At 34.0% G+C, this 13,757-nt stretch overlaps 2 protein-coding genes and 1 long non-coding RNA gene across 8 annotated transcripts in view; 2 read left to right on the top strand and 1 right to left on the bottom strand.

The window, feature by feature from the left end:
- Positions 1 to 6,922, top strand: part of LOC108739706 — a 38,175-nt gene extending 31,253 nt beyond the window's left edge. For 2 of the 6 annotated variants that reach the window (XM_025975956.1, XM_018473723.1), the window contains exon 2: positions 4,482 to 6,922. In XM_025975956.1, coding sequence (XP_025831741.1) covers positions 4,489 to 6,711 — 2,223 coding nt within the window. In that variant the 5' untranslated portion in view covers positions 4,482 to 4,488 and the 3' untranslated portion in view covers positions 6,712 to 6,922. Of the gene's footprint in view, positions 1 to 1,585; positions 2,240 to 2,304; positions 2,394 to 2,661; positions 2,750 to 4,035; positions 4,171 to 4,481 lie in introns of those variants that run through there. The other 4 variants (XM_025975945.1, XM_018473725.1, XM_025975953.1 and 1 more) reach the window with 4 other exon arrangements.
- Positions 2,326 to 3,896, bottom strand: LOC112904860. The gene is made up of 3 exons (XR_003231421.1): positions 2,870 to 3,896; positions 2,442 to 2,814; positions 2,326 to 2,377 (listed from the first exon to the last, which is right to left on the bottom strand). It is a non-coding gene; the product is annotated as an uncharacterized LOC112904860 (long non-coding RNA).
- Positions 6,923 to 7,995: 1,073 nt separating the features above from the next.
- LOC108739693 (maf-like protein CLL_A0561) lies at positions 7,996 to 11,540 on the top strand. Its single transcript, XM_018473707.1, has 5 exons — positions 7,996 to 8,264; positions 8,350 to 8,665; positions 9,150 to 9,388; positions 9,738 to 9,890; positions 11,351 to 11,540. The coding sequence occupies exons 2-5, from the start codon at positions 8,576 to 8,578 to the stop codon at positions 11,484 to 11,486; spliced, it is 618 nt and encodes a 205-aa protein (XP_018329209.1). The 5' UTR covers positions 7,996 to 8,264; positions 8,350 to 8,575; the 3' UTR covers positions 11,487 to 11,540.
- Positions 11,541 to 13,757: the final 2,217 nt, after the last annotated feature.

The raw sequence follows: 13,757 nt of genomic DNA on the forward strand, positions 1-13,757 counted from the left end.
TCAATTACCAAACCAATGAAATTTTAATTCTTAGTTGGCGGATTATCAACGAAAGGTTTGAGTTGAAACTGTTGAAACGAGGTTTCAATGTTTATGAACACTAAATGTCTGTAAGGTGGCAAAATCATACTAATAAGTTATTGATAATCAAAACCTCATAACCTGATATAGCAAAAATTGTAACATGCTAAAGTTTTCTTGGTCACAAGAAAAAGTGAACACAAGAATTATATCGAAATCACAAATAATTTAGAGTAGCAATCAATAATATAAATTCAGACAAAGTACCTATCCCAGTACAAACTCTATTAGGTAGATTTTTCCTTTTTTCTCTGGGAGAATTATCCGGCACTGCCGGGTACGCGTACTCGGCGTCATTATCCGCTACCCGGTCGCATTCTGAAAAACCTGCAGGATCCGCCGGATACCGCATCCAAACTGGATACCCAGCTCGTCCCTAATTCGTATTATAACGTATTAATTTCTTTCTTTTTTCCGTAATTAAAATTATCATTAGTGATGCTTACATTAACTTCGGTATATACGTACATTTTGGAAGTATAAACATTAAAATTTTCCGTGACGCCATACAGCTAACAATTCCATGAAACTGAATCCCTGTCTTGTACTCGAGCGCGCGGTACTAATTTCTAATCGTACCCGGTATAATACAATAATAGCCCAAACGTTGATGTGTTTTAACTTTATAATAAGTTCAGTTTTGTCATGATACCAGTGTGGGTATACGTATTACGTATTTTGTACGTCTGCATGACTATAACGCTTTGCGTAATGTCATTGACTTTAAATAATGTACAGAAATACTTTAATTAATAATCCTCTATTTCCTTTATCCGAATCTTTAGACTGGTGTAAGCCCAATGAATACACATATTGATTAAAAATACAATTCGTCTTTTGTTCTCTTCACTAAATAATTATTATTTTTTAAGATTAATGATAACCAAAAAAGGACTGGCACTGAAGACGTAAATGTGCAAATATATTAACGGACCTTGCAAAATAAACCGTAGAGTGAAATATTTATTTGTTAGTAGAACACTAAAATCCTAAATTCCATATAAACATCCTCAGTTACAAACATTTTGGGTATCCAACGCCTTTTAGGTTACTAAACGTTTCATAGTGTCATCTTCAGTGTAGAGAGTCTCTAATTGAGGATAACACTTTCGGTATCGAAACGCGTTTAGATTACGAAACGATTTATGTGAAATTTAGAGTGTTAATATATGTTCCACAAAACTCTCACTAATTTTATTATACTTCTTTGTTATTAACGTTGGATCTATTATAAGCTGCTCTCTTGAATTGTCATTACTCATACGCAATTAATAGACCTATACAAAACTCTATAAATAAACTATTTACACGTTAAGAAATTGCATTGGATGACGGTAATGTAGTAAAGTACCAGGAAGATGTAAAATAACCATTGTTTTCCCTGTTACCCTCTTGCTTAACGAAGTTTAATTTTTTTCTTCTTAAAAACCTAGAGGGCAAAATTACCTGTATTAATGGGNTTTATTATACTTCTTTGTTATTAACGTTGGATCTATTATAAGCTGCTCTCTTGAATTGTCATTACTCATACGCAATTAATAGACCTATACAAAGTCCTATGAATAGGCCCAAGTGCATTTGTTTTTTAAAAAGTACCTTTTTAGAAAATATGTTTAATGTTTCGTCTCTCTATATGTTACTAAATTATTTAGTTTCAAATCGCTGGGAACGTTAGATATTTCATGAAGAAAATATTTTTTGATATGTTGTTAGATACATATTAGTATACAATCTCCATGTTATTGTAATAATTGTATTAATTTTAAGATCTTTGAACATCAGACATTTCCAAAAAAGGAACATAATTTCATTAGTTGAGCTAATCTCTCTGAGACAGCCACGAAAATCCTAAATCTCCAAAATCGCTTAGCAACTGCGCAGAGTTGAATGTCGTCATTTCCATCTACAGTTTACACTTCCGTTGCAATGTCATCGAATTGAGTTCAATAATAAGTACGGAATATGGTAATGGATAATGGTAGTTGATAGCTGATACATGTTGTTGGGGATTGCATCATGTGCTTAAAAGGATATCTTTTAAAATTTCTGTTTTACAAAAATACTGTTGATGCCAACTCGCCTTTCTCAGTTAAATTTTCGCTTTCTCAAGAAGGTAGGAGTGGGTGCTCGTGATTACGTAGTATATGTGCACCTACAGGTAGGTACCCATCAAGATACTCACGAACCTAACATAGAGGCAAACATGTACAATAACAAACTGGTTTTGTCTACCACAGCAATCGACAGACAACGATGTTGCAAACAGCAAAAGTAGCCGACCATTATTAGACCTTCTCTGGAAATTTTGCAATGTAATTATTTATTGTTATAGATTTCAAGGACCCTTGTCTTGCACTTACGTTTATAAGAGAAACTAGTTTTACTAAAATACACATTTAAACAAAGAACTTAATATTTATTCGAAAGGTAGGTCGAAACATCAACCGATTTATTTTTTTTTGTATTAGAATCAGCTCTCTATCAGAGTTAAGCATTTGCAGACACCTTGGAAAACAAAGGATTAACTCCAATTTTTGTATATCGCATGAGCGTGTATTCCTGAAGATCCTGACGTAGGTTGTTACTAGAATGCTTCCTGTGTCCTCTGTGGGGGCAGCCAACTCGGACATTTGTCCGGGCCGCCAAAATTTGCCAGTGGTGTTTTGGCGTAAGTGAAAAGATATTTATATCTCCAACAGCTAAATATATTTACAATTCTTGGTTTGATATTTACTGAAAATAAAAAAAATAAAAAGTAGATAGCTAGCTACATATGAATTTTACAAACCAAACATTTTTATTCTTTTCGCTTTTCTGCTATTTTCTTGTCCTTTTTAAACCATCCTTTCCTTCCATTTGAATTTGAAGTAGAAGTTTGGCAGGAGGGAAGGAGATACACGGTTAATGGTTCATATCTCATTAAATACCACCCCCACTAACGTCCCAAACTACATTCAGTCCCATTCCAAATTGTTCAATTACCAAACCAATGAAATTTTAATTCTTAGTTGGCGGATTATCAACGAAAGGTTTGAGTTGAAACTGTTGAAACGAGGTTTCAATGTTTATGAACACTAAATGTCTGTAAGGTGGCAAAATCATACTAATAAGTTATTGATAATCAAAACCTCATAACCTGATATAGCAAAAATTGTAACATGCTAAAGTTTTCTTGGTCACAAGAAAAAGTGAACACAAGAATTATATCGAAATCACAAATAATTTAGAGTAGCAATCAATAATATAAATTCAGACAAAGTACCTATCCCAGTACAAACTCTATTAGGTAGATTTTTCCTTTTTTCTCTGGGAGAATTATCCGGCACTGCCGGGTACGCGTACTCGGCGTCATTATCCGCTACCCGGTCGCATTCTGAAAAACCTGCAGGATCCGCCGGATACCGCATCCAAACTGGATACCCAGCTCGTCCCTAATTCGTATTATAACGTATTAATTTCTTTCTTTTTTCCGTAATTAAAATTATCATTAGTGATGCTTACATTAACTTCGGTATATACGTACATTTTGGAAGTATAAACATTAAAATTTTCCGTGACGCCATACAGCTAACAATTCCATGAAACTGAATCCCTGTCTTGTACTCGAGCGCGCGGTACTAATTTCTAATCGTACCCGGTATAATACAATAATAGCCCAAACGTTGATGTGTTTTAACTTTATAATAAGTTCAGTTTTGTCATGATACCAGTGTGGGTATACGTATTACGTATTTTGTACGTCTGCATGACTATAACGCTTTGCGTAATGTCATTGACTTTAAATAATGTACAGAAATACTTTAATTAATAATCCTCTATTTCCTTTATCCGAATCTTTAGACTGGTGTGAGCCCCAATCAAGTCGAGAATTCGCTTATATTGAGTTATATTTAGGAATGTTTGTTTTTGGTAAAATGATGCACTTACTTCGTTATGAAATCCTTGAAAATTCTCGTTGTAACTATAAACGTTACTAAAATTGATTCAGGAATGCTCGAGTAGATATTCATTGCTGACGATTCAGCATGGCAACAAGTCACCTAGTTATTCTAATTCACGACTATTTCCGTATTTGTTGACAACGACGGCGTATGTACATTTTGATATCGGTATATGCAATTATTTCACTTTTCTCAAAACAAGAAAGTGCTTGCAAATACACGTTTATTGCAAATAAAAGTATTATTTATCTATAAATTATTGCACATGATTTACTATTACTTATTAACAGTACCTTTTTATGGATATGAAGACGTGGTGTATGGTTTTGACGTAATGCATACGATAAAAATATTGGTATTAACTCATTTTCAGTTGCTCAGGAAATTGCAATAAAAATCACACTTACTAGGACACCACTACTAAAGATATGTTGATTAATTGTTAATTTTTATTTTCAGAACCACAATGTTATCGGGAAGCACCTGCGAAAACTCGTTAAATGATCCTGATTCCTCACAATTCCACACTGAAGCATCAAACTGTGCAACCTCAATAATGGGTGCTGACTTTAGTAAAATTTTTAATGTTGCTGGTGTAAGCAATACTGATTCTACACAATCAAATGCAAACGTTAAAGAAGAGGAAAAAGGAGGAGACGAAACAGAAGAAGTAAAAGCTCTTTCTCCTGAGAGTGGTCAGTCTGATTTGAAGTTCTTAAGCAACTGTATTTCTGAAACGTTATTAAGCGAAGGAAGAACAGATGATTTTAATGATGGCGAAGATTCAGCCACGGAAAGTTTAGTAACACTTGAAGAAAATTCAGAAGAACCCCATGACCGTTCAGACGGGTCCGATTCCGGCATGGGCTCGGAAATATGCGAAGAAAAATCGGCGGAAACGAGAAATTCGGCTGGCACAGAAAGTGATTCCGAAAACTGCTTTCTAGACCATTCTGAAGAAGAACAGCAAGAAAATATTGAAGTAGTACCAGACGATGCAGACGACGGTATAAATTTATCTCTGCAGAACAACGCATTGTTTGCCAAGCCGAAGCCAATCTCAGACATTCCCGTACTCCTTAAAAGTAATCTGAAAAGAAAACTGTCTCAAGGCAGTGATGAGAGTCAACCGAAATGCAAAAAGAAAAAGGGAATAACATTTGATTCCGTTACGGTGTACTACTTCCCTAGAGCTCAAGGGTTTACTTGCGTGCCTTCTCAAGGAGGTTCGACTCTGGGAATGAGTTCTCAACATACTCACGTGCGCCGATTTTCAATTCTGGAACACGCCAACGAGCAACGAAGACTTCATCGACAACTCCTTCAACGGCTACGTTCTGAAAGAAATTCTACTTCTATAACGGGCACATCCAGCGACGAGAGCGAAAGCGAAGAAGACATCACAGACGGCTCCGATTCGGAAATGGACCTGGACAATTATTACTTCCTTCAACCCGTGCCCACGCGTCAAAGAAGGGCCCTCTTACGTGCCGCAGGTGTTAGGAAAATCGATTCGATGGAAAAAGATGAATGCCGTGACATCCGCACTTCTCGTGAGTTTTGCGGTTGCGGGTGTAAAGGATACTGTGATCCAGATACATGTTCTTGTAGTCAGGCGGGCATTAAATGTCAAGTCGATCGGCTCAACTTCCCGTGCGGCTGTTCCCGGGACAATTGCGGCAATTCTAGCGGTAGAATCGAATTTAATCCCGTAAGAGTTCGGACTCATTTCATCCACACTCTTATGAGACTAGAATTGGAAAAGAAACAGAAAGAGGCGGAACAAAATATGGAACGAGTAAACAAAAATCCAAATTTAGCATGGATGCAAAACGAGAGGCTTGCTGGATACGTGGAACAATCTGAAAGGGATCAAAACAACAAGTACAACGGGAATTTCATCAGAGACGTTAATTTAAATTCTAACATGGAAATGGAGTCTTGTGTGCATAATGGAAATTTTACTAATCTCCACTACGGAGCTCCAGGAGAAGGACCGGGGAATATACCGGCTCATAACTCGTCTTTTGCTGATCTCCCTGCACGCGAAGACTCGCTAGATTTGTACACTTTTAGAGAAGACTGCTACCACGATGTAGGAAAGGACACTACGTCTTTGGAACGAAAACAGCCATTTCCTTCTAGCCAAGGATTCCACTTTCCCGATCCTCGCTTTCCCGAAACTGGTTTTACATCGAGCGGTTCGTCTTACCCGACAACATCTAATCAGTATGCACAACCTTACCAATCCAATTTCCCCGAGTTTTCCCCTGTCTTCAGCCCATATGCAGGAATGTACACTCCAGAATTTGGAAATAAGTCTTTCGAAAATGGCTTTTTACAAAGCGGAAACCTCGAAAATTTCCCTTCGAACACGACAGACAATTTTTCTGCTAGCGTGGAACCTAAAGAAAACCAATACACTAGTTTAAGTCCCATGGGAACAAACAATAAAATAGAATCATTTTCCGATCTACTAAACGGACGATACAATTATTCAACATACGATGAGTCTAATAATTATGCCGTATTGGGCAATTCCAGTATGTCTGATGGAGCACCAGATGGACAAAGGGTTTTAAGAGAAAAGGGAGAGTCTAGCACAAGTACTAGTACGACAAGCGACGACTGTGATGAAAATTTCGGAGAAATTATCAAAAAGACAATGGTGGAAACTGTGTCCGCATAAGTATTAAAATCGTATTTATAAATATATTAATATATTAATATAAATGGTAGATATTACGCCCTATATGTTATTGAAACTTGTAAAGATTTATATAAAACGTAGAAATCTGTAAGATAACATTCGTGTTTTAATCAATGTTGTGAAAATCAAAATAGTAAACGGAACTGATCAAATAGATAAAAATAAATAAAGTTTCGGTTTTCAAATATTACATCTTATTGTCTATTGTGTTTCCATTTCTTTTTACAGTCATCCTGTTTGTGCTGTAAAGTGCCCTATGGATAATTTTCAACAAAATACAATTTTCCTAAAACACTTTTAAAACACATTTCATTCTTTTTTCAAAATTCAAATTTAGTAGATTTAGTATAATGGTTTAAAAACATCTTTTTATAAAAGTGTCTTCTAATTTTCGTATTTAAAAAAGACAAACTGAATAGGTACTTTGAAAACCCCCAATTACAAACCAAACGACTACTTTTTATGGTGACTTCGATTACGAAACAAGCATTTCAATACGACATTAATCGTAAAATCAAAAGATGGGCTTTTTTGTAATTGGGCAGAACATTAACAAAATTAAAAATACGAAAATGATTTTATTATTATAAAACTAGACCGACGTTTCGCTTCTAGCTTGACATATTTTCAAGGTAGGTTATTAAAGTCACAATATACTGCTAGCAAACCGTCCAGGTGTATACATTTTAAAACCCCACTTTGAAAAATCTCAATCTGAAGGCGAAACATCGATGAAGGTTTCATTTTAATAAATATTTTTTCGTCTCTAATCAATTCTGATTACATTCATTCTGTAGCGGAAAGACGAGTATTAATATTACAAATACTTCAATACTTTCAAGAGATGACTTGATTATTTTAATTACCATACAAAGCAAAACTTAAAATATGTTAAAATACGAACAAGTAATTAAATTTATTTAGGCAACAGAGCAATTTCAGTGGAACTTGACTTACACTTAATATTGAAAAAGTATAATATAGAAAATAATAATAATATAATGTAGAAAAGGGCAATTTTGGTTACTTTCATTTGTTAAATTAAACTCAAGATGCACAGGTAATTGAAAATAATAAATCATTCAATTTTATTTTTATACAAGAAAACTGAATTTATCAATTATACCAAAAGTATTTAAAGGTACCCCGAGTAAAATTTATTCATTTCACTCTACCGAATTACGACCGAACTAGCTACATCAATTTCTTTAAATATTACCGGAAAAGGTCCGTTTGCAGGACTAAACCGCCAATTGTGTACGAAAGGAGTACTGAAACAGTACCGCATTTAGTACGAAAAATACACGGATACAGCACCGATTGCTTTCCTACTGAAATACCACCGAAAAAGCGACGCATTTATAATAAAAAAGCGCCGAAACAGCACTAAAGAGATACTAAACTTTTTGATTTTGTATGTGATGCTGTTTTGGTGCTATAATAGTATGTTTTTTGGCGAGGCGCTGTGTGAGGGCTCTTTCGGATCTTTTTTAATGTGGTGCTAGTTTGGAGTTGTTTTAGAGTTTCAAAAGGTAGCGTTTTGGCTATAATTTTAGAATTTAAATTTTCGTCTAATTTGTATAGGAACTATTTCGGTAGTAATTTAGATCATTTCAGATATTTGGAGGGGATTCGGTGGTGTTATAATTCCTTTTATCTTTACTCGGGTACACAACACATTTTCTGTAACATTTTCTTGATTATCGTTTAATGTTACAGTATTCTTCACAGAGCTTTTAGTAAGCTGACGCGCCTTCTAGCTCTGTAATTGTTTAATAGCTTATTTGTAACGCATAAAATACAGATTAATCAGTTGAGTAAGTCAATTTTATTAAAAAAAATCATGTTTAAACCCCTGCTTCAAAAACTCGATGGAATGAGAATAATTCTCGCGACGAGTTCAAAACAGCGAACTAAAGTATTACAGGATACGGTAAGAACAACATTCATTTTTACTTATACTATTATTAAAAGTAATTATCGAACTCAATTTAATGAATTGCGTCAGCAAAACGTAACCTTGATCCAGCCAAACAATAGTAAAGCGCATTTTAGAATACATGATTCGATCCATTTCGTCATAAATACGTACCTACCATTTGAGTACCCATTAGTTTTATTAATATCTTTATACCAGCAGATGGCAGGGATTGTACCGATTTTGTATATTTATATATAAAGTCAAATCAATATACTCTTTTTTCATTCGTATTGTACTTATTTTTCAAATTAAATTTTACATAAAAAAGACATATCCCCACAAAGAATTGTGTTGTACATTCTATGCATTACCATGTCATCGTCAGATGAACTTTTATTTGTTTTGTAATGTGTTTAAAGCAATTTCATCGAATTTTGATATCTTAAATAAAGCCAATTAAATCTTTTATAATAATAAAGGTAAATGTGTTTTATAGGGGCTAAAATTTGAAATCGTTCCATCAAATTTTAAAGAAGATTTAAATCCCAGCGAATTCTCCATTTCTGATTTTGTTGAACAAACCGCGTTGGGAAAAGTTCGAGATGTCTATGAAAAGCTCAAGCTCGAAATTCCAAAACCTGACATTATAATTGGAGTAGATACAGTAATATCGTTTAATGGAAAAGTTTATGGAAAACCAAAAGGCAGAGAGGATGCACTTGACCTAGTAACAAAGTACTTTTTGTTATAAACCAATATTTATTGTTATAAATAAATAATTTATACAGAATATTAACGAAATAACTACAACCATCTACATGTTTAACGAGTTGAATACCTTTCAAAATGTTTCTTTATTAAATAAGGAGTTTTTTATAAATTAGGAACATGTTCCTTAAAAATATTAATTTCAATTAGATAATTTCACATAGGTAAAAGATTTAGGAATCTAATACGTGATTAACTTATTATTAAGTTCAATTATTCATTACCCCATATGATTTTCTTGAATGATCTACCTTTATATGTTAATTATGTCAGTAAAACGTTTTATCAGAAATTAACTACTTTTCAATACTTTCAGACTGACTACCATAAATATACCTCACATGGTTTACTCAGGTGTGGTAATTTTTTATCGGGATAATTTCTTCAAATTTACAGAAGTAACAACAGTATATATGGGAAGACTTTCAGAACAGGAAATTGAAGCCTACATTAATACTGGAGAGCCTTAGTAAGGATATTTTTCAATTTAAAACTGCAATCGATCATCATCATAAGGTCGTCAGTCCTAAGACTAGTTGGACACGCACTTCCACTCCTTCCTATCCTGAGCTAATATTTTTCCCTCAAACTATAACATCCTACATCCTAAACTATTTGCGAACAGTAATCTAATCTAGGTCTACCTCTACTCCTCCTACCTCTTGTTTCTGCCACTAATATGTCTCTGACTAAACCTTCATGCCTGAGGTGTCCTACAAACTTATTTCGCCTATTCCTTATTGACTTTCGTTGAGTCTTCTATTCTATTTTCTCTAATACCTCTTCATTTCTAATCTTCTCTATCCACGGTATCCTCATAATTCGCCGGTAACACTACATTTCGAACGTTTCTAACATTTTCTTTTCCGTTGCGTCCACCATCTATGTTTCGCACACGTACAGTGCCGCGCTCCAAACATACCCCTATAACACTCTTTTTCGAATTTCTAAATTAACCACTCGGGAGCATAGAAGTGGCTTCTTTTTATTGAAGGCGACTCGACCCTGCGCTACCCTCTGCTTTATATCCTTACTACCCCTTCCGTCCTGACTTGTCTAAACTCCTAGATACCTAAAATTAGCCACTTCTTTTAATTTTTCGTCTCATCTCTATATTCGCTCTTTCCTTACTTTTTCTTTCCTTGTATATTAGTATTTTAGTTTTACTATTATTTATTTTCATAAAGTACTCTTTTGTCAATACCGCTTCCATTGTATTTAAAGCTATCTCTAACTCCTCCTTTGCTAGATGCTAATACTATTATATCATTTGCAAATCTAAGTATGCTAATCTTTTGCCCCTGTATATCTATCCCTACAATTATAATGTCTTTAGTGATGTTAATCGCGTCTTCGATGTATAGATTAAAAAGTAGCGGTGACAGTGTGCATCCCTGTCTAACTCCCTTCCTAATATTTACTTCTCTACGTTACTACTCCAGCTCTGTATCACTTTTCTATCTTTGTAACTCATCCTTCCATTTTTAAGTATATTTAACATCTTATCCCATTTAACATTGTCAAAAACTTTTTCTAAATCTACAAATCCCATGTACGCACTTTTTCGTTTTTCTGTCGTTTTCTTACCCGTAAAGCTAGAATGGCCTCCCGCGTTCCTCTATTTCTTCTAAACCCAAATTGATCTTCCCCAAATAGTTCTTCCGCCCTTTTTTCCATCCTCCTTTTAGTTAAGATTTTTGACACATGGGAAGTTATAAGTATGGCCTGCGTATAGGTTCTCTAAATATTCTTTCCACCTGCCTGCATTTTCCTCATTTTCTATCATAATGACCCCTACCTCGTTTCTTATATTATTACTGCTGTATTCTGCTGCTCAAAATTTCCTTTTAATTATATTATAAGTCTCATCTTCTTCAAACTTTTCTTCTACTTTTTTTACAGATCACTATTACTAAAATTGTTTTTCAGTGGGAAAGCTGGCGGCTACGCAATCCAAGGACTGGGGAGCTCTTTTGTTGAAAGAATTGACGGTGATTACAATAACGTTATCGGATTGCCTCTCTATAGATTGACGCAGAAATTGAAAGAAATCATGGAAGTTTAACTTTTTTACGTAACATGTAAATTGTAAATAAATAAAAGTACCACAGTTTTTAATTACTTTTCCTATTACTTAGAATGCGGAACAGTCTGCATCTTTTTCTCTGACGATGACGTTCTGTTGACAGGGTTTGATAGGCTTCAACCGGAAATTTCATACACAGAGCAGTAATTTGTACTCACTATTTAATTGCTTCTCTAAAGTATGTTTAAAAAGAATCATTTGTATAATTGTGTCGTCTGGTGTAAGCATTTACCAATCTTGTTACAACTTGGTTTATTTAAAAGCAATTTGACTACATCGAGCTAGCGACTAATTTTAGAATTTTAGTAAACTGCGCCAAAAATGAAAGCATGTGGTTATTTTAATGGGACGAGTTAGAAGGCAGAATTGATCAGGCTACTGTTGTATCTTAAAATTAATAGACGTTTTTAAGTATCTAAATCCTTACTAAACTTGTTATTTCATGAACCAAAACGCTATATTCCCTGCCGGTTATTAAATGGCAGTCACTCTTTCGACTCGGGTGGTAGTTTTCAAGCGACAAATATTAAATTACTTTTTTCCCTTGGTATGTAATTTTACCATTGTGTACAGGGTAACTCCGCTAATGCCGGTCCCAAGCCCGGATGAAAAAGGAGGAGGGGGTGGATTGACAACCTCCAAAAAAAAGCCGAGTCCGAATTTTAAGTCGCGTATCATATCAAATGCAATTTTGAAAACGTCAAATAGGAATACAACATTTGAACTAGTAAAACTTGTAACTTAAATGAAGGACAAATTGACATCGAAATAGTACGCGTGTATGGTAAAATTGTTTATAAAATGCGTTGAATGAATGTAAAATGTTATGATAATGTAATCCATGAAGTTTTCTCCTGGTGCGAGATCGAATATAGTAAGAAGTTGACTTCTACAGTAAAAGGTTACCCCATTCACACCTTATACCCTATATGTTAATTCAAGCATTTTAAATGGCGAAAAATGTTTTATTTATTATATTAATCGCACCGACATTTCGTTTTATGGTGTTAAAGCTTCTTCTAAGATATTTGACCTGTATAATCTACCCTAAAGAAGCTTTAACACCAAAAAGCGAAACGTCGGTTTGGTTGTATATTAAATAACACATTTTCACCCCTTAAATTGCTTGAATTGGCTATTAATAAATATTAGGAGAGGAAATACGAAGATGAGTAGATACAAATGTTTCCATTACTTCGAAATGAAAATAGGTATATAAGGTAATTTGGAAATTTTAAGAAAAAGTAAATTAAATTGAAAACAAGACGTGTGGGATTTGTTTTCTTTTCCTTATTTTGTAATATGGCCAACGAACTCGTTCACCTTTATCAAAATTACTTGACGGATTAAAACAACATTAAAAGCAATTATACAATTTCATCTTTTAAGAAGAACCAGGGATTTTTTTGTTTTATTAGTCCTGTAAATTTTGGAAACATTACCTAATTGCTTCTAAAAGTTTCCTATAAATAGTTTCTAATTTTTCACTATTTTTAAAGAAAGCATATATGATAACGACGGAGGAACATGTCATGAACGTGAGTGAACATATGTAACAGTTCTCCCTTAGGGGCGCAGAACCCTTAAACGATATTACAAACAACCAATTTTCAAATATCAAATTCAATCCGTCGCTAAACATTAAGTGAATGGTAATTTACAATTACTTGCTGTTTATATACAAAGACAAATAAATAATAACTGAATTAAAGCAATTAATAGACAATTTCAAAACTAAATATTTCGTACGTATTACTAGAATTCAAAATATAGATCAGTATAATAAATGCTTTACTGATTAATCCAACTATGATGTAATTAGCATTTTATTCTTCAGAACGTGTAGTTACATAATAGGTTTCACAATATTAAAAGTAAAGTGACGTATCAAGGGAATTATAGGACTGTAAACTTTATTAAGTTTCTGAGAACATTTAAGTAATTTTTGGGATAAGTGTTGGATTTCCATTTACATCCTATTAGATACAAACGAGAATGAAACGTTCGTATATCCTTAAAATGTTTATAATCTGCAGAATGCTGACCTTGAAGTGAACTTAACAAACGTAGTAATCGCTTTATACTTAGAGGTTCAGTGTACACTTGCCTTTTGATATGTCCATTATTTTTACGTACTATTGCACGGAAGAAAAATCGGTTTGGAGATCTAAAATCGTAAATTTAATAAAACTATTGCCAATTCTTCAATTTCATTCAATGCGTTCATTATATAGAATTTATCAGAAATTA

The sequence above is a fragment of the Agrilus planipennis genome, unplaced genomic scaffold, assembly GCF_000699045.2.
Source record: "Agrilus planipennis isolate EAB-ADULT unplaced genomic scaffold, Apla_2.0 scaffold93, whole genome shotgun sequence".
Taxonomy (NCBI): domain Eukaryota; kingdom Metazoa; phylum Arthropoda; class Insecta; order Coleoptera; family Buprestidae; genus Agrilus; species Agrilus planipennis.

Excerpts from the sequence above, each read along its gene's own strand:
- LOC108739693 (XM_018473707.1), top strand. The coding sequence starts at position 8,576 with ATGTTTAAACCCCTGCTTCAAAAACTCGATGGAATGAGAATAATTCTC. Across the intron at positions 8,666-9,149 it reads CTAAAGTATTACAGGATACG|GGGCTAAAATTTGAAATCGT; the intron begins GTAAGAACAACA and ends TGTGTTTTATAG. Across the intron at positions 9,389-9,737 it reads GCACTTGACCTAGTAACAAA|ACTGACTACCATAAATATAC; the intron begins GTACTTTTTGTT and ends CAATACTTTCAG.